Below are 19,540 nucleotides of genomic sequence, written 5' to 3'. Positions count from 1 at the left end.
ATTTTTGGGTGAACTAACCCTTTAAGTTATAGTAAAAAAAAAAGATTTAAAAACGGAGGTTAAAAATAATTTGACACTAATATGGAATTCTCTCCTTTCTCTCTCTCTCATGTTTTTATATAGTGTTAGAGCCTGGATCTCCTTTGAAGGACTGAGTACATTTGTTTTCGTGGACAGACCAGGAAACATTCTGATGTTGTCAGTCAAGTTCTGAACTGGAACCAATCATTTATTTCCAAAGGTGGACAAAAACAGTGTGTTGTCTCTTTTTTTTTTTTTTTTCAATTTAGAGGAGAACATTGATAATAAGAAGAAATGTTTCTTGAACAGTCTTCTTTCAAAAACATTAAGACACTTAAATACTTTTGGCCACCAGTGTACATTAATCAAATTTTGGAAATAGTGAAATGATTTTGAAAGTGGGGTTACCTAATGAGATTGAGAAAAGAACTGTTTTTTCCTGTGTTGGACATTTCATTTTTGACTGCTTAATGTATTCATATTTTGCAGTTTCATGAATGCAATTTTTGATATTTAATTATAATATTTTTTTGACAATAAGCTAAACAACCATTGACTTTATATCATTGTATGTTTTTTAACATAATGCATGTAGTGAAGGACAACACAATGTGTTAATTTAACACGTTTACACATCTTTGTGCTAAGCTTTTTGACATTTATTTTGTTACAAACAATAACAGCTTAATGAGTTAAAATTAACACAAAAAAATGTTGTCCCTAAACTCTCCCATTAATGTGTAAAAAATTTCATTTTTAACACATCCTTTCCAGCATTGGCAGACTGTTTATTTTGTGACATATGCAATGTTTTCAATAAAAAATAAAATGATATTTTGGAATAATTTTGTGTGAATTGTATCTCAGTAGGACTTAATTAAATTAATTCTATAATTCTATATAAAAATTATGAAATCTATATTTAGGACAAAAAATTACAGTAATGTACTGATTACCTGGGTTTTTTACAGTAATTGCACCGCATTACATAATTACAGTATCATGTAGTTACTGTAAAACTGAAATACGGTTATAGTACTGTAAATCTTAATTACAGTAACTTACTGGCAACAGTGTTGCCAGTAAGTTACTGTAAAAACCCCTTGAAATGTCTAACAGTGTACGACCCTGCCTGTCCTTTGCTGCTCCTGTTTGTTCCTGATTGACTCTGCCTGTACGACCATTCTCACTGTAAATAAAACGCTGCACTTGGATCTCCTGCCTGAGCCTCGCATTCATTACAGAATACTTCGCCATCTACGATCCAGCAGCTTCCACAAGCGTTTCTAGTCTCAGCATGGACCCAGCATGGTGTCAACCTGCAGCAAGGTAGCAGTACCCTCGAGGCACACATTCAAAAGTTTCTGGACAAGTTCGCCGGTTGAAACGCTCTCAAGTTCGCCGGTTGAAACGCTCTCAATTTCGCCGGTTGCTACGAACTCAAGCGCCCTGGACGCGATGGACAAGATGGCTGCCTTGCCAGTGCCCACGGGCACGGGCTTCGCACTCAAGACAGCCGGACGCTTCGCACGCAAGTTCGCCGGTTGCAACGCTCTCAAGTTCGCCAGTTGCAACGCTCTCAAGTTCGCCGGTTGCAACGCTCTCAAGTTCGCCGGTTGCAACGCTCTCAAGTTCGCCGGTTGCAACGCTCTCAAGTTCGCCGGTTGAAACGCTCTCAAGTTCGCCGGTTGCTACGAACTCAAGCGCCCTGGACGCGATGGACAAGATGGCTGCCTTGCCAGTGCCCACGGGCAAGATGGCCGCCCCTGCGGTGCTCAAGGATGCAGGGGTTGTTCCAGCCATTGAGTCCGCTCCAGAGCCCGCTCCAGCCAGTGAGTCCGCTCCAGAGCCCGCTCCAGCCAGTGAGTCCGCTCCAGAGCCCGCTCCAGCCAGTGAGTCCGCTCCAGAGCCCGCTCCAGCCAGTGAGTCCGCTCCAGAGCCCGCTCCAGCCAGTGAGTCCGCTCCAGCACAGCCTGCTCTCCTGGTCTGTCCTGTCTTGGCCCAGAGGGCTGTGCTCACTTTTTATGTCTTGGCTGTCCTGCGTGCGTTGAGGAACTCGAGTTCTATTGACATCGGAGCAGTCTACCAGGCCGCTGCCGTCTCGGAGCAGTCTACCAGGCCGCTGCCGTCCCGGAGCAGCCCGAGCCCGCTGCCGTCCCGGAGCAGCCCGAGCCCGCCTGCCCGAGCCGCCCGACCTGCCGTGGCCGCCCGACCTGCCGTGGCCGCCCGACCTGCCGTGGCCGCCCGACCTGCCGTGGCCGCCCGACCTGCCGTGGCCGCCCGAGCCGCCCGACCTGCCGTGGCCGCCCGAGCCGCCCGACCTGCCGTGGCCGCCCGAGCCGCCCGACCTGCCGTGGCCGCCCGAGCCGCCCGACCTGCCGTGGCCGCCCGAGCCGCCCGACCTGCCGTGGCCGCCCGAGCCGCCCGACCTGCCGTGGCCGCCCGAGCCGCCCGACCTGCCGTGGCCGTCTGAGTCCCTGGGGCTGCATTGGAGATCCCGTTCTCGGCTGCTGTTAGATCTCCAATGCACCCACCCCCCCCTCCCTAGCTGTTCCTTTACGTCGCGAGGACGCGCCTTCCGGGAGGGGGGCGTTATGTCACGGTCACAGTCTGTTCCTGTTCACTCCGGACTCCATTTCCCATAATCTTCCCTGTCAATCACATGCACTCTCTCCACCAATCACCTGTTGCCACATACAGTCATGCACACTCCACACTAATCACCACACCCAGCTGATACGCATTATCAGGACTATAAAGGACTTCCACTCACACCACCTCACCGCGAAGTATTGCTAACTCCTGTTACAATTCCAAGCGTTTATATCCGGTCTGTTTATTGTTATTGTTCCTGCCTGTTACCCGCTGTTGATCCATCGCTGCCTGTCCTGATCTGTGTTTTGTATACCGTTCTGTGAGTGATATCTGCCTGCCTTTTGATCTACCGCCTGTACCCTGACTACGACCCTGCCTGTCCTTTGCTGCTCCTGTTTGTTCCTGATTGACTCTGCCTGTACGACCATTCTCACTGTAAATAAAACGCTGCACTTGGATCTCCTGCCTGAGCCTCGCATTCATAACACTTGTCTTGTCGCTGTCACTCTGTTGCACTGTGGAGCTTCTGTCACTAAAACAAATTCATAGTATGTGTAAACATACCTGGCAATAAATCTTTCTGATTCTGATTGACCCGGTGCAACATACATGACTTATTTTCTGGAAAATAAGGTACATTTTAAAATTGTGCTGAATTATTAAAAAGTTTGAGAACCCCTGTTTTAAAAAATATGGGATAAACAAAACTTACATTCTGAGAAGCTTGCTTCCATAGTGAGTACACAGGATTGTTCAAACAGCTTGACCATTCTGGACATGACTGATAGTCAAAACCTTGGGGCAGACAGAGAGAAAAAAGACTTTAGTAGCCTATAAATGAATTGCAACTAAGAACAGGAATATAAAATGTTTTCAGCATAATCTGTTTTTGTCCATCTAACATCAGAAAAGCAGTAATTGTAATTGTCATTTTATTGTACCTCTGTCTGTCTCCTGCTGTCCACACCAGATCAGATCATTGAACATGAATCCCACCAGTGTGTCTTCTAATGTCCAGAAGGGTCCTGTGATGGCTACATAGCTGTGCATGAGATCTCTCGTCTTACTCCAGAAGAGCAACTTTAAAATGAGCGAAGCTTCTTAAAATCAAAGCAATCAAATTCAATATAGATCATGTCAATTAACCACAGTCTTTGGAAATATTTTGATTTGGGTAATACTTTATTTTAATTATTTTAATACACCACTTTAGACATTCTACTAACTATAAGTAACTTTGCAACTGCATTTCATTACCAGTCATTAGAGTATTTGTAGACTGCCTAATATCTGCAAAGAGTTTATTTTGATGGTCCCCCAACCTATGAATAACTTTGTTAAGTTAGGGTTAGTAGAATAAGTTGACATGTACTTGCAGTCTACTTTAACTCTAATGAGAGATAGTTGACATATAGTTGCAAATTATTGTGAGTTAATTGACATGTAGTTATTATGTTATGTACACAAAGTTATTTATTGTTAGCAGCATGTCTAAAGTGTACTAATTTGTATGACCTTTGCACTCGCCCCACTGAGCGGTAGGTTTAGGTTAAGCAAGCTGAAAAAGCACAGAAAGTCCACACAAATCCGGGTAAAATTGTGGCTTTTTGAGATGTAAAAAAACAAATTCAAGTATAATTAAAGCTGCTAGCAGCATTTATCGGGGTTCAAGCATTTAAGGCCGTTTGTCTTATTTATTAAGCATGTAACCACTCAATTCATAGAGGAACAGCTATGATATGCTAAAATGAGAAGAAAAGAAAAGGTTTAAACAATAATACTTGATACATATGAAGCATGCTTACACACACACACAGACACACACACACAATAGTCACAAACAAGATAAAGAAAAAGCACACAATACATTTCTCTACTTTCAGTGTGAAGTTAGACTTTTCATCACTTTCTTTGAGTATAGGTCCAGGCTAGGCACAGTTAGCCACTGCTAAACTCTGTTAGCCACTGCTATCACACAACTAATGTAGCACAATGTCACAAGCAAACACATAACCCCACAACATTCAATCTGGAGCAGGGAAGAAGTTTGTCTTCTCCAGCAAGCTCTGTACTGCCCCAATATACTCCCAGTCTAAGGCAATCTCTCACAAACGAGCTACAGGTGGTGGTGATTTGGCACAAACACACACACACACACAAACACACAGAGAGAGAGAGAGAGAGAGAGAGAGAAAGAGCATGCAAAAAACACAGGCACAGGGCATTCAACCACGCCCACACCATTGTAAACCGCTGTGAAACAAATAATAATAAATTATGACCAAAATAATAAATCCTGGGACGTAACACATAATTTTAGGTTTTCTTTTAATTAATGTGGCACAACTGTTAAAAGTAATACTTTAATTGAAATGTAGAATCATTTTAAGAAAAAAACTGTTAGTAAATGTTAAAATGATATTATTAAGTTTAATTATGAATTAATTAATTATAGCACAATATTAGTGAATAGTATGACAAAATTACTATTTTAGACAGCAAGTGGCAGCAGAGGACCTCTTAATGGCTCACTTTCATTTTAACAGTGTCTGTTTTTCCTAAGGCTTATTTTACATGTTAACTCCATTGATTATACATGCTTACACACATATTTTGTTGCATAAATGGATATTTGAAATCAATAATAAGTTAAGAAAATGCAGATTCTAGGTTTCCCCTTTAAAAATCATAATTTTCAGGTCTCAATGATCAAATGAAGTGGTAAACCTTGACAAAATGTGATTGGTAATGTTATTTTGAGGATTTATATAGTTTAAAGAGATTATAAATGACAAAACCTTGAATTACTTATATTACACTTATATTAGTGACCTTCTGCTGCCATCTGGTGGCACAAAATGACAGTGTCAGGCAATTTAATGTAGAAAAATATGGTTTTCAAGGTTTTTAGGCAGTTATAGCACCACCTATTGAGTGATCTTCCACACTTTTTGGGGTGTCCTCAGAGTGTGCCCATACATATGTGGGTCAATTTTGGTACAAATTGAGTTATAATAATAATTTAAGTTATAAACACTTAAAAATTACCCATGAAAGACTTTGATTGGATTTTTTTGCCACTTCCTATTAAAATTTTGACATTTGGGCTTTAATATATAGTAAACCAACTTAGGTTTCGTGTTTCCTACGGTGGTTTCGTCTCGATCGGACAAACTGTAAGCACTAAATCACAACGTGGCATAAACTATAAGCCGAAACCTGGCAAGACTGGAATCGTTGGACTCGGGAAGGATTCAGGAGTCTAAAGATATAACTCCCTTGAAAATAAGTCGATCAGAGCCAGAGTTATATACATTTTCATCCAAAAGCACTAAAAACACAAGTTTTCAAAAGTTTTCTAACAGTTATAGCGCCATCTATGGTCCGATCTCCAGAAAAATAGGTGTGCTTCTTTATAGTCAGACCCTGCCTGTGGTCACCAATTTTCGTGAAGTTCTGAGTTTTCGTTTAGGTTTTATAGGCTTTTGGGTATATTTAGCCACGCCCACTTTCTAAATTACCCTGTTATAGCGACCCATTTAGTAAAGTTCAACTTTTTTTGATAATTATTGATCTAGAGAGCCCAGAGAATTGTCCTGCACTGGTTTTATTCTGATTGGGCGAAAAACCTAGGACTCAAAAGAAGTTTTTTAAAATATTCATGAATAATTAATGAACGGTTTGATTAACAGCATTGGTTTTTTGAGGCAAAATTGTTCAGCAAGAGGAGATCTATCAAATGATATACATATTGTGTGGATTTATGAAACACCATGTGATTACTGAGTCGTGAAACTCGTTAGCGCCAACTAGTGGCCGATTTCTTTCAAGATTCTTACAGACCTCCAGGCCCATGAGTCGATCATGCACGCCGAGTTTGGTTCCGATCAGCTTCCGTTAACCTTGTCTAATAGGTGCTCAAACTTCATTGGCCGATGGCGGCCAAGTTTTTTGAGATACGCCAATGCCCTCATAGACCGTCATACCCCCTTGGACCAAGACACTGCATGCCAAGTCAATCAGACTAACGGTTGCATAGATATAGCCGTTTTCATGGGTTTTTTTTCATGTTATAGCGCCATCTAGTGGAAAATCATCGCAATTTTTATCATCGTGACCAAAAATTTAGCCCATACATATATGTACCAAGTTTGGTGTGAATATCTCATTTCGTTCTCGAGTTATAACCATTTTAGTGAAAGTGGCTCCACCCACATCGTACATTTTGGCGCTTCTTAGCGACCGTGAAACAAAATTTCAACTTTTTTTTGATAACTTTATATACTCACATTCCAGAGAACATTTCTGCACTGGTTTGGTTCCGATCGGGCAAAAACCCTAGGACTAGTTCACAAAAGTAGGTTTTGGACAAAATTCAGAATTGTGGAAAAAATTTTCAGGCAGCAGTGAAATCGGAGATATAGGTTTTGTCCGTCTTTAACCAAGGATTACAAAGATATAAGACACTTGATTCTAGGACAAACAGTCTAGCAAACAGTCTAGGAGTTATTATTGATTTACCACTTTTGATCGCTGTAGCGCCACCTATTGGCCGATTGGGGTCATGGTTTCTGAGGTTCTCCCCAAATTGAGGACTATCATCTGGCAAAGTCTCAAGTCTCTAAGCCTTACGGTTTAGGCTGCACGATGCGTTCTACGGCGGAAGAAAAATGATAAAAATCCTTAAGCCCCGGGTATACTTTACTTTCCGCGCCCGTGTCACACGCGCAGTCGCATCCGCGCATCTTTCAAAGTATTCACCTTATTTTCCGCGACAACAAGGGTGGCGCCATTACGTTCGTTTTGTCATCTTACTTCCGGTTGAGGGACTTAAGCTAGTAGTCACTAGTGGTAATCCTATATCAGTAATGGGAGCAGGCACGTGCACAGATAGGGCTCAACCTGTGCAGAGCACATGCCCTTTTTGTCCGTACACTCCGAAGTGCCCTTTTTTTGGGAGTTGTTTTATTTTATTTATTTATTTTCTAGAATAAATCAATGGTATTGGTCACTCTTTACGTCTGTCTGTCTGTCTGATTTACAAATATATTAAGCCTAATAAAAGTATTAAAAAATGCTTGTGACAAAATCTTTTTGGATCCGCACAAACTGTCAGTCAAACTTCTTCCGCAAACTGAAGTTCCACAGCAGCTGAACGTCTTGCAACGGTAAATAAATATCTTGTTGTTTGAATAAGTAGGCTACAACGTTGTCTTTACGAAAGAAACATTGGTATGTCTATAAAGTTTCATATTTTATGCATTTGAAGCCTGAGACCGGCGGCGGAGAGAGAGGGAGGGGGCTAGCAATTGCCTTCTAAGTTAGTCATAAATAACCTATGCATACAGTACAGTAGTATTACATCTTTTATAAATTGAGATTTTGGCCAAAAACTGAGTGCTCATAACCTAAGATGACATAGCACGTAGCCTAATGTGATGCCATCGTTTTGCACATATTCGCTGATCAAAAACCCGGCGTAACTGCATTTGAGTTTGAAAAAAAAGCGACTGAGTGATCCCCATCATCAGCTAGGTAAAATATATTTCTAAGGAATTTCTTCTTTGATTTGTGATGGCTATCTGCTGATACACTTAATTAATTAACATTTAATCATATTATATATGGTCACACAGTATGGTTAATGTATGTTACATGTGAAGACGAGCGGGGAGCATACAATACTAGATTAAAAAAATGATCTAGCAAGCAAATACATATTAACATAGTAAAACATGGTTTTACTACAGTAATGTATTTAGTAACTAAAAACATTACAGAATCGTAAGGTCACTGTGCTTCTCACAGAAGATTGCTGTTGTAATTATTTTTAAAGAAGCCCTGATATATGTGTGTATATATATATATTATATATATATTATATATATATATATATATATATATATATATATATATGTCACGGGTGCACACAAGAACAAGATGATAGATCCAAGTGCAGCATAAGGGTTTATTGGGCAATCCAAATCGTAGTCCAGAGAACAGGCAAGAGTCAAAATCCAGAATATCAGTCCACAAAACAAAAAGCCAGCAATACAAAATGCGCAAGACAATACAACAAACCACAACCAAGGACAGAAACAACTGAGTATAAAAAGACAGACACTAATGATGAAACACAAAGCAGCTGGGTGCAATGACAATGAGATAATGAGTCCAGGGAAGTGTCTTATGGGTAATGTAGTAGACAGGTGACAAAAGTCCTTGTTGGAGTGCCCTCTGGTGGCTAAACTTGGCACTCCAACTCATGATCGTGACAATATATATATATATATATATATATATATATATATATATATATATATATATATATATATATATATATATATATAATATGGGGGGGGCCCTTTTTCAGTTTTCTGCACATGCCCCTCAAAAGGTCTGTGCACGGCCCTGAATGGTAGTATTATGCTCAGTTACGGGCTGTCATAACAATTAGATTAAGGAAGAGAGATCAGTTGCATCAACGATGTTACGAATACATAGCCCCCAAGGGGTGGCCGCGGCCACCCCTGCATAAACTCTGGCCACCCCAGTATGATTTTGCATTGGGTACTGTTAATTTAAATGCATAATGTAAATTCACAAGTTCATGAAGTGAAAAAAAAATAAAATGCCACCAAAAAATATAGACTGACTGACGCCACCAGAGTAGCTGTTTCACTGCCACCAAGAGTCTAAATAGTAATGTCTACAGACCTGAATTTCAAATGTTATTTATACTGTGAAGAGGGTAGGGTAGGGGTGTGCGATATATTTAGTCTACGATTTTATCATGATTGTTGTTTTAATGATGCACAATCAATCTGACATCCCTGTATATGTGATGTTGTCTTGTAGATTAGACAAGTGTCGGTGCGCATTTAGAGTGCACGCTTTCACTGTGTTAATAAATATTATAATCACATGAAGAGTGCAGTTTTTCTCCAGATATCAGCATAACAAATGTTATAAACATTTTATTAATGTTTTCATTTTAGACATCATTGGCTGTTTTTGCACAATTTCGCCAACGAATATAGTTCAGATCAAATCCAGAGCATTGTATTGCGTCCCTGAGCAACAAATTGCGCTGTTTCTTTACTGAATTAATCAGCTTTTTGAACGAATAAGTTGAATCAATGAAAATTGGAAAAGATAGGCTACAAGTGACGACGAGGGGGCTTCAGTTGAACAACAGTGAACTGCGGTCAGATGAGATGTTGTCAGACTATGTCAGTAAAATTCAGAAAAAAGTACAGGTCCAATCAGCCGTTATTATTCTGTGCTCGCGGCGCGCACTCAAGAATTGCATGCGCAAATGCGCCGGCGCGCGCTGCATAATGACTTTATTATAGCCTAAATAAAGTGCAAAGGAATACGAGCAATGACCGTCGTTGTTCTGCTGCAATTACCACACATGCGATTAAAGCTGCCTCAAAACTGTGCATGCGTGTATTTGTTAACATGGTTTTAAAGCTATTGTTATCCAATTTGTTGGCCTTAAAACATCTTAAAAATTCACATATGTACACCAGAGAAATCTAAATTTAGCAAACTATATTTTATGACCTCGGTAATTATGAAACCATAATGAAATCTGAGGTAAATGTGTATTTCTACAACTGTGCACACTAAAACGATGTAGGTATGTGTATGCAAATAAATGGGAACGAACGCGACTGAATGTTAAGGTTTGTGTCCTCATTATTCTATTAATAACTACTAATTGATTTTGCATGTATGTATATGTATATACATATAGGCCTATATATATATATATATATATATATATATATATATATATATATATATATTTATATATATTTTTTTTTTTTTTTTTTTTTTTTCCTGCCACCCCAAAAATTGCTGTGGCCTCGTCTGGCCACCCCTATTAAAATTTTCTGGGGGCGCCACTGCGAATACAATGTGAAGTGATAGGAGTGTTGCGGTGCACTTTATTTATACCCACCACCTTAAGACGAGGAGCACCTGAGGCAATGGCTGAAGGCGCTAAACTTGAAGTGCTCACCCAAGCGCCCTTATGTGTGTTCGTACCATTTCATGGACGGGAAGACGACTGACGAATACTTTACCCCGAGAAATGTTTCGGCTACGATGTTCCAGTAAAGAAGTCACGCCGGGTGCTGAACAGATTGTCATATTCAGGGAAGCTGACTTAGCCATGTGCTTGTTAGCCTAACCTTAGATTTGTGAAGTCCATTCTATGAATACATTTGAGATTAGTAACGAGCAGTTCACAAAATTCAACAAATATTGCATTATTACAATTGCCACCTATATTTCAGTACAATGGTACATATTTACGATAGGATTATGGTACATTATAGTCTAACAATAGCTAACATTATTCCTGTAAGTTACAGAGATTGCAGATGATAGCAGGCCAGCTACATCTCTCATTGATATTGACCCAACTATTAACACTAGAGATTGTGTTAGAGATTGTGTATATACTGTCTCGTTTTTAATGCATATCTCTCTCACACTGTTTTGTTTAAGTATGAGTGCATTCTTATATCAATTCTCGTGATGTATTATCACTAATGTAATTTGACTCCACCCCAGGCCACCTCTGCTGCTGCAGTCACCACCACCAAATTCATGTGTCCACCAGCCTGCTAAACTTATAGGGTAACCCTGTTAGTTGATGTAACAGGTAGACTACCATTCATAATATGAATGGATAAATAAATAAACCCTCAAAAACTCACTAGGAATAGACCATCTATACCACACCAAAGACAAATATAAAATTGGCTTACACATTTTAAGAAGGGATAATAAAAGATACATATTCACATGTTAAAATATTTATATTTTATATATTTCCAATGCTCAACTCAAGTATATCAAAAGTATCAGAAACACAAACAAAAACAACACAAACACAAAACAAACGGTTCGGTTTGTTTCATAGTTTTAGAGTCACGGTTTCGGTACCGTTGTTGCTATATTTATGGAAAAACTATACTTTCAAATATATATATATATATATTTTCTCATATTATTTAGAATATTCTAACTACAAAAAAAACAGCACAATTAAATATAATAGATTAAGGATACAAATAAAATAAACTGACTTCAGTTTTTTTTAGGGAGGTCTGGCATTAGTTTTTAGGTACAGAAATTGAATAAAGTAATAATGTAAAACAGCATTGCATTTTGGACTATACATTAAAGATTATTCTTTATTAAAGTTACAAAAGCTTTTCAATCAAGAGCAGTGAGTGATTTCTTCGTTGTTGCTGAACATTCAATTAATATAAAGACTGTCACTTTAAGAGAATGCACTGATACAGTGTTCGTATTTAACAAGAGTGAATGGTTTGTCCACGGTTTTATTTTATTTTTTTCATCACTGTTGTTGTAATGTCTGGGAACCCAGAATGTTCATCCATCAACAGAAACATATATTAACTGAACCCTGATTGTTTTACGTGTTATTTATATTAAACCATATTACAGATGCTTCGTCAGATTTAAGTTGAACAGCGGTCCGAGCGCGTGCCGAACCGAGTGTGGAGAACCAAACGGATCGATTTTTTCCCCACCCTTGGTAAATATTATATAAATGTAATTCTGACCGACCTGTTCCCTTACCGGCGAACATGGCTGGGATTTTGCAGCAACTTGCTGCGTCTGTGGCCAGGGCTTTTCTCATTTTTATGCGTTCCCTCTCTGCTCCTCCTTTGCGTTTACGCTCCATTTTTTGCACTATTTTTCAAGATAAAGCCTGCCTCTGTATATAGCCAATTATTCAGCGCTTCGCTGATGTTGGGTCATGTGGTGTCATTTTCACTCCGCGATCGCCTGATTCGTAGATTCATAAGTGCGTCAATTAATTCGCAGTTGCATACACGTCAGTCTGATCGACAGCACAGCGGCAGCCGGCAGGCCAGAATAACCATCAGGCCACCGGGAAATGTCCCGGTGCTCCCGATGGCCAGTCCGCCCCTATTATTTCCACAGATGCATCGATAAGTGTCAGTGATGCAGTGGACAACTGTGAGGATGATCACATCCACATGCCCCTGAACTGTAATGCAGAAATACAATAGGAGGATCCATCTGTCTCTGACCACAACTACAATTCAAAATCACATCTCGACCTGAAACCACCTTCATCTGATGTGAGAACACGTGTTGAGCCGGCGCCATTGTACACAACTAAACAACCACCATTCATTCAGTCGCCAAGCACCTTACCAATACATACTCCAACAGCTTCCAGCTACACACTTGGGATCAGCTCCTGAGGACTCTGATGGAGCTGCGTCTTCATTTATTGCAGGGTGATCTTGCTGAAAGGTTTGGTGTTTCAAAACCTGGTGTATTGGTAAATTCAAAACAGCAAATTCAGGGTTTCTAGAATATCTTCGTCCAGGTGATGAAGTAACGGCAGACAGAGGCTTCACCATTACTAATCTCCTCTATGTCAAGTCACCTTTATTTATATAGCGCTTTTTACAATGCAGATTGTGTCAAAGCAGCTTTACAGTGATAACTGGTATATAATTTTGTCTGCACAGCAGCTCTTAAAGAAAATGGTGTCAGTATCCATCTTAAGTAAATTCGGTATTGATTTATTCCGATGTAAGAATCAATAGATATTAATTTAGTTAATTTATCTATATCAGCACTTAAGTAAACAGTGATGTCATCATCCAGCTCAGTTCAGTTTGCATACAATGGTGTCAATGCAGGCAGATCAAAACACTGTTGAATATCAAAGGAAGGTGAAACATGTCATTCCAGCATTCACCAAGAGACGCATGCAACTCTCTGAAGAAGCCCCTAAAATTGATCATTTAGAGAATTTTCCCACTTTACCCTTCTAAGCAACATATTTATCCTCTACATCAGAAATTAAGTGTTGATTTGTAGGTATGTTTGTCTGTACTGTGGTTTTGCTTTAACTAATCAGTGTAAATAGTGTATGTAGATATTTTTATAAACCTTTACAATATGACCAGATGTTATCTATCTGTAAATTGTTATTTCTATAAACCTTTACAATATGATCAGTTGTGAAGTTTTTTTTTTTTATCTTTATAATGTGGCCAGATGTTAGCTGTCAGTATTTTATAAATAAAACCATATAATGTGAGCTCTTACAATTTAAAGGAATTAAGTCTTCTGATTTAAATGGAATAAGTCATGTCAAGTTTGCAAATTATCTTGGTTTATTGCATATGAGAATTAAATGGTGAAACATCTCTAGTCTACATGAAGGTCAGTAAAAGGTGTCTAGCTTTCTGATGACAACAAACACTCTTACAACTGATTTTATCACAACTTATTACATTAAACATTTTCTAAAATACAAATCACATCTTGTTTAACAAAACTGATTTAAAATAATTCCAGTCTTCTTCACCTACACCCTCTACATCAGGGGTCTCAAACTCAAATTGGCGGGGGGCCGTTTCTGTGATTGGCACCTCATAGAAGGGCCATAACATTCAAACGCAAGAAAGCGCAACATTTCAGAAAATTTACTTTCCTTTGCATTATTTCTCAATTACATCAAATTTGCCTACTAAAATATCTTTATACCTATTGTCATGAATCCTGTCAAGTTCCGGACTACATCTCCCATCATCCTCTCTGCCACTCACCTGCACACACTTAACACTAATCACTAATCATCACACCCAGCTGCAGCTCATTACCAGGACTATTAAAGACTCTTACACACATCACCTCACTGCTAGGTCTTGTTTTCCCAAGTGTTGCATTTCCAAGCGTTATTTCCTGTCTGCCTGTCCTGTGTTACCGTTCCTGCCTGTTTCCTGTTTGTTGACCCGTTGCTGCCTGTCCTGACCATCGCCTGCACCTTGACTACGATTCTGCCTGTTCCTTGTTGTTCCCGTTTGCTCCCGTTTGACCCTGCCTGTATGACAACGCTCACTGTAAATAAAGCTTTGCATTTGGATCCCTACCTGAGTCCCGCCTTCGTTACAGAAGACCTAGCCATCCTCAGATCCAGCAGCTTGGTGAGTGTTCCAGTCTCAGCTATCATGAATCCGTCTGCTCAATTAATGTGTCTCCGTCAGGGAGAGAGAACCATTGAGGAGTATGTCATGGACTTTATAGAACTGGCACCGTTAACTTGTTTTAATGAGGTGTGCCTCATGATATTCTTCCGCGGTGGACTATCTGACCTGCTCAGTTCCGTCATGCCATTGCATCAGCCTGAGGGGTCGTTGGAGCAATATATTGTCCTCGCATTGCAGCTGAGTGGCTCTAGTTTTACCGTGGGTGTCGCGGAGGAACACGACACCACGTTGCATCACATAATGGCTGCCGCTAAAGAGGACATTCACAAGATGGCGTCTACAACAACAACAACGCCAGTTCATACCCCCGCTGATCGCCCAGAGTCAAGTCACGTCTTCGCTGATCGCCCAGAGCAATTTCACGTCGCCGCTGATCGCCCAGAGCACCGTCATGCCTTCGCAGATCGCCCAGAGCACCGTCATGCCTTCGCAGATCGCCCAGAGCAACGTCACGCCTTCGTTGATCGCCCAGAGCAATGTCACGTCGCCGCTGATCGCCCAGAGCACCGTCATGCCTTCGCAGATCGCCCAGAGCAACGTCACGCCTTCGCTGATCGCCCAGAGCAATGTCACGTCGCCACTGATCGCCCAGAGCCACGTCACGTCTCTAGATCAGTCAGAGAACGGCAAGGATTACGTTCCAGTGTGGTTGACCCACCGCTGATTTCAGCACGGGCGGCTGGTATTCCCAAGCATACACCAGCCGTCTCATTCTCAATCCCGCCGGCCGCGCCGCTCTCAAGCCAGCCGGCCGCTTCGCTCTCAAGCCAGTCTGCCGCTTCGCTCTCAAGCCAGTCTGCCGCTTCGCTCTCAAGCCAGTCTGCCGCTTCGCTCTCAAGCCAGTCTGCCGCTTCGCTCTCAAGCCAGTCTGCCGCTTCGCTCTCAAGCCAGTCTGCCGCTTCGCTCTCAAGCCTGCCGATTGCTACGCTCTCAAGCTCGCCGGTTGCTACGCTCTCAAGCTCGCCGGTTGCTACGCTCTCAAGCTCGCCGGTTGCTACGCTCTCAAGCTCGCCGGTTGCTACGCTCTCAAGCTCGCCGGTTGCTACGCTCTCAAGCTCGCCGGTTGCTACGCTCTCAAGCTCGCCGGTTGCAACGCTCTCAAGCTCGCCGGTTGCAACGCACTCAAGCGCCCTGGACGCGATGGACAAAATGGCTGCTTTGCCAGTGCCCACGGGCAAGATGGCCGCCCCTTCGGTGTCTGTGGACGTAGGGGTCGTTCCAGCCGTTGAGTTGGCTGCAGCCAGTGAGTCCGCTCCAGAGCCCACTCTCCTTGTTAGTCCTGCCATGGCCAAGAGGGCTGTTTTCACTTTTTATGTTCTGGCTGTCCTACGTGCGTGGAGGATGCACTCGAGCGCAATTGACTTTGAAACTGTATGCCAGCCCGAGCTCGCTGCCGTCCCAGAGCAGTACGAGCCCGCTGCCGTCCCAGAGCTGCCCGCTCTCCCTGATACAGACACGGAGGTCGTCACCGAGCTGCCCGCTCTCCCTAATACGTCTGCCCTGCTGCCGGCGCCACCCGAACTCCTTGCCCACGAGCCCGTTACGGACCCCGCTGAAATCCCCAAGAACTTTTTGGGGGGGGGCAGTATACCTGAGGGTGGGGAGCTTGTGGGTGGGGACCTTGCCTGGACACTGCCGTTTTCAGACTTTGAACTACTAGGGCCATTTATGGACTCATTGTTGCGGCTGCCCAAGCCGCCTAACCTGCCGTGGCTGCCCAAGCCACCCGACCTGCCGTGGCTGCCCAAGCCGCCTACCCTGCCGTGGCTGCCCAAGACACCCGACCTGCCGTGGCTGCCCAGGCCATCTGACCCGCCATGGCCGCCCGTGGCAACTGACCCGCCGTGGCCGCCCGTGGCACCTGACCCGCCGTGGCCGCCCGTGGCACCTGACCCGCCGTGGCCGCCCGTGGCACCTGACCCGCCGTGGCCGCCCGTGGCACCTGACCCGCCGTGGCCGCCCGTGGCACCTGACCCGCCGTGGCCGCCCGTGGCACCTGACCCGCCGTGGCCGCCCGTGGCACCTGACCCGCCGTGGCCGCCCGTGGCACCTGACCCGCCGTGGCCGCCGGCCCACTATGGCTGCCTGAGTTCCTGGACCTGCCCTGGAGACCTCCGTACCCGCCTGCACATCCAGTATCTCCTGCCTGTAGGTCTCCAGGGCCGCCCCCCCCCCCCCCCCCGTTGTGCCATCTACGGCGCGAGGACGCGCCTTCCGGGAGGGGGACATTCTGTCATGAATCCTGTCAAGTTCCGGACTACATCTCCCATCATCCTCTCTGCCACTCACCTGCACACACTTAACACTAATCACTAATCATCACACCCAGCTGCAGCTCATTACCAGGACTATTAAAGACTCTTACACACATCACCTCACTGCTAGGTCTTGTTTTCCCAAGTGTTGCATTTCCAAGCGTTATTTCCTGTCTGCCTGTCCTGTGTTACCGTTCCTGCCTGTTTCCTGTTTGTTGACCCGTTGCTGCCTGTCCTGACCATCGCCTGCACCTTGACTACGATTCTGCCTGTTCCTTGTTGTTCCCGTTTGCTCCCGTTTGACCCTGCCTGTATGACAACGCTCACTGTAAATAAAGCTTTGCATTTGGATCCCTACCTGAGTCCCGCCTTCGTTACACCTATACTATAAATATTCTATTTACCATACTAAATGTAAACAGCAGTGTCTCTCTCATTGTTACAGAGTGTAATATAATTATATAATACTAATATTTTTTTTATACTAATGTTTTTAATATTTAGTGGAAGTATTTTCCCCTACTTTATGTTAGCTTAAATAACATTAAAATTTTGCACTGACCAACACTGTACTGAACAAATACAATCCCTGAATACATTTGTACACTCTTCTGTTACTTGACAGACACCTGGCAGCGCATTTTCCAAGATGCCGTTTGAGCATCGGTAACGTTAAATCGACACTCGTGACTTAAAGTCGAGTGCTTTTACTGTGATTTGGGCAAGAGCGCTCATAATAGAAGCGCGGAAGTCATGCTTCCATATATCGGAAGTCATGCTTGACTTCCGATAGGCCTATATGGAAACATTTTACTATAATACATTCATTTATTTTAAGGAGTATGAACTATTTTACAGGACCTGTAGCTTATAGCTCGAGAGGGCGAAATATATGATTTATGCAAGTTTTATTAGCCTACTCCGTTTTTTTATTGCTAGTATTTATTAAGTTGGCTTGAAAAAGCCAACTTACTGATCTGCTATATAAACTTATTAAGTTGGCTTGAAAAAGCCAACTTACTGATCTGCTATATAAACTTATTAAGTTGGCTTGAAAAAGCCAACTTACTGAAATGCTTATTAAACTTATTATTAATGGTGCTTGCCAAAGGCAAAGCTCCATTCTTATTCTCCTGCATACTTATTAATGGTGCTTGCCAAAGGCAAAGCTCCATTCTTAATCTTCTGCTTATTATTATTAATGGTGCTTGCCAAAGGCAAAGCTCCATTCTTATTCTCCTGCATACTTATTCTTCTTCTTCTGGACAAAACTTCGGCGCGTAACTTGTCCCGCAGTTTTTGTCCTAGACCCATGAATGAGGTGTCAAATCGACCGGCTCATTGAGGAGAGGTGTGCTATGACTTTTATAAGCGATCGGACCAACGATGTTCGCACAGCGGACGAAAAAGCGGCCAAAAAAGTCCCATTGACTTACATTGAAAAATTCAAATTCACGAACATTCCGTCTCTCTCAACTGTCACTTTCTCACACACACTCACACATGCAGGCCCTTAAAAGCCTTTCTCTCTCAGACACAGACACTCATTTTCTTCCACTTTTATTTCTGCGCGCTACTCCTCCCGCAGCGTTTGTCCTAGACCCATGAATGAGGTGTCAAATCGACCGGCTCATTGAGGAGATATGTGTTATGATTTTTATAAGCGATCGGACCAACGATGTTCGCACAGGGGGGCGAAAAAGCGGCCAAAAATCCCATAGACTTTGCATTGCGACAAACTTTGACGAGTCATTGTTCCGAGCGAGAATTTCGTAGAAACATGTGGGTTACCACGTTTGAAGAGGCTGGCAAGCTCTGTCAGCCCATACCTCAATATGGGGTGTAAGTTGTACCCCTGGGGCGCAAGAGCTGCCCAAAATTGCCCCATAGACATACTATGGTGAAGCCGTGCCCATGAACCAGGAAGTACTGTGTTTTTCCTACTATGGGAAATTACATAGGGATTTTGTATTGAACATAACTCTGGATTACAGTGTCATAGAGACAAGGGGGTGGGCTCATTTTACTCAGGCAACCAATCAGTCTCTCCGGATCATTGTGAAGCTATCAAGCCACGCCCTAGCAACCATATAGAGCACCTTAGTAACATGCTCCATAGACTTCCATTGAAAAAGATCAAAGGAATATCTTTGGATAGGAGTGTCGTACAAACATGAGGGTGGGCTCATTTGACTCGAGGCAGCAAACTGCCAATCACAAATCACCTTAAAGACATCATAGCCACGCCTTAGCAACCATTTAGAGCACCCTAGCAACCCAAAGCATAGGCAGATATCTTCAAATCTGAATATCATAGAGGCATGAATGAATGAGATGTCAAATCGACCGGCTTATTGAGGAGAGGTGTGCTATGACTTTTCTAAGCGATCGGGTGTACGATGTTCGCACAGTGTACGACAAATCAGCTGAAAAAAGTCCCATAGACTTAACATTCAGACAAAATCAGTGAGATCGTATCTTTGGATCAGAAGGTCATAGAGACTTGGGGCTCGGCTCTTTTAACTCGGCCTATCAAGCAGCCGATAAGTAGTGACATAACAACTTCATAGCCACGCCCTAGCAACC

At 42.7% G+C, this 19,540-nt stretch overlaps 1 protein-coding gene across 1 annotated transcript in view; it reads right to left on the bottom strand.

Annotated features, from left to right (window-relative positions):
• Window positions 1–19,540, bottom strand: part of LOC137013778 (ADP-ribosyl cyclase/cyclic ADP-ribose hydrolase 1) — a 220,447-nt gene that overhangs the window by 60,445 nt on the left and 140,462 nt on the right. The window contains exons 4-5 of the mRNA XM_067377706.1: window positions 3,558–3,696; window positions 3,329–3,411 (exon numbers count right to left, since the gene is read on the bottom strand). Of these exons, the coding sequence (XP_067233807.1) occupies window positions 3,329–3,411; window positions 3,558–3,696 (222 nt within the window). The remainder of the gene's footprint in view (window positions 1–3,328; window positions 3,412–3,557; window positions 3,697–19,540) is intronic.

This window comes from Chanodichthys erythropterus, chromosome 23, assembly GCF_024489055.1.
Source record: "Chanodichthys erythropterus isolate Z2021 chromosome 23, ASM2448905v1, whole genome shotgun sequence".
NCBI lineage: Eukaryota > Metazoa > Chordata > Actinopteri > Cypriniformes > Xenocyprididae > Chanodichthys > Chanodichthys erythropterus.
Note: the sequence above shows the minus strand (reverse complement) of the source record. Positions and strands in the feature narration are given on the sequence as shown.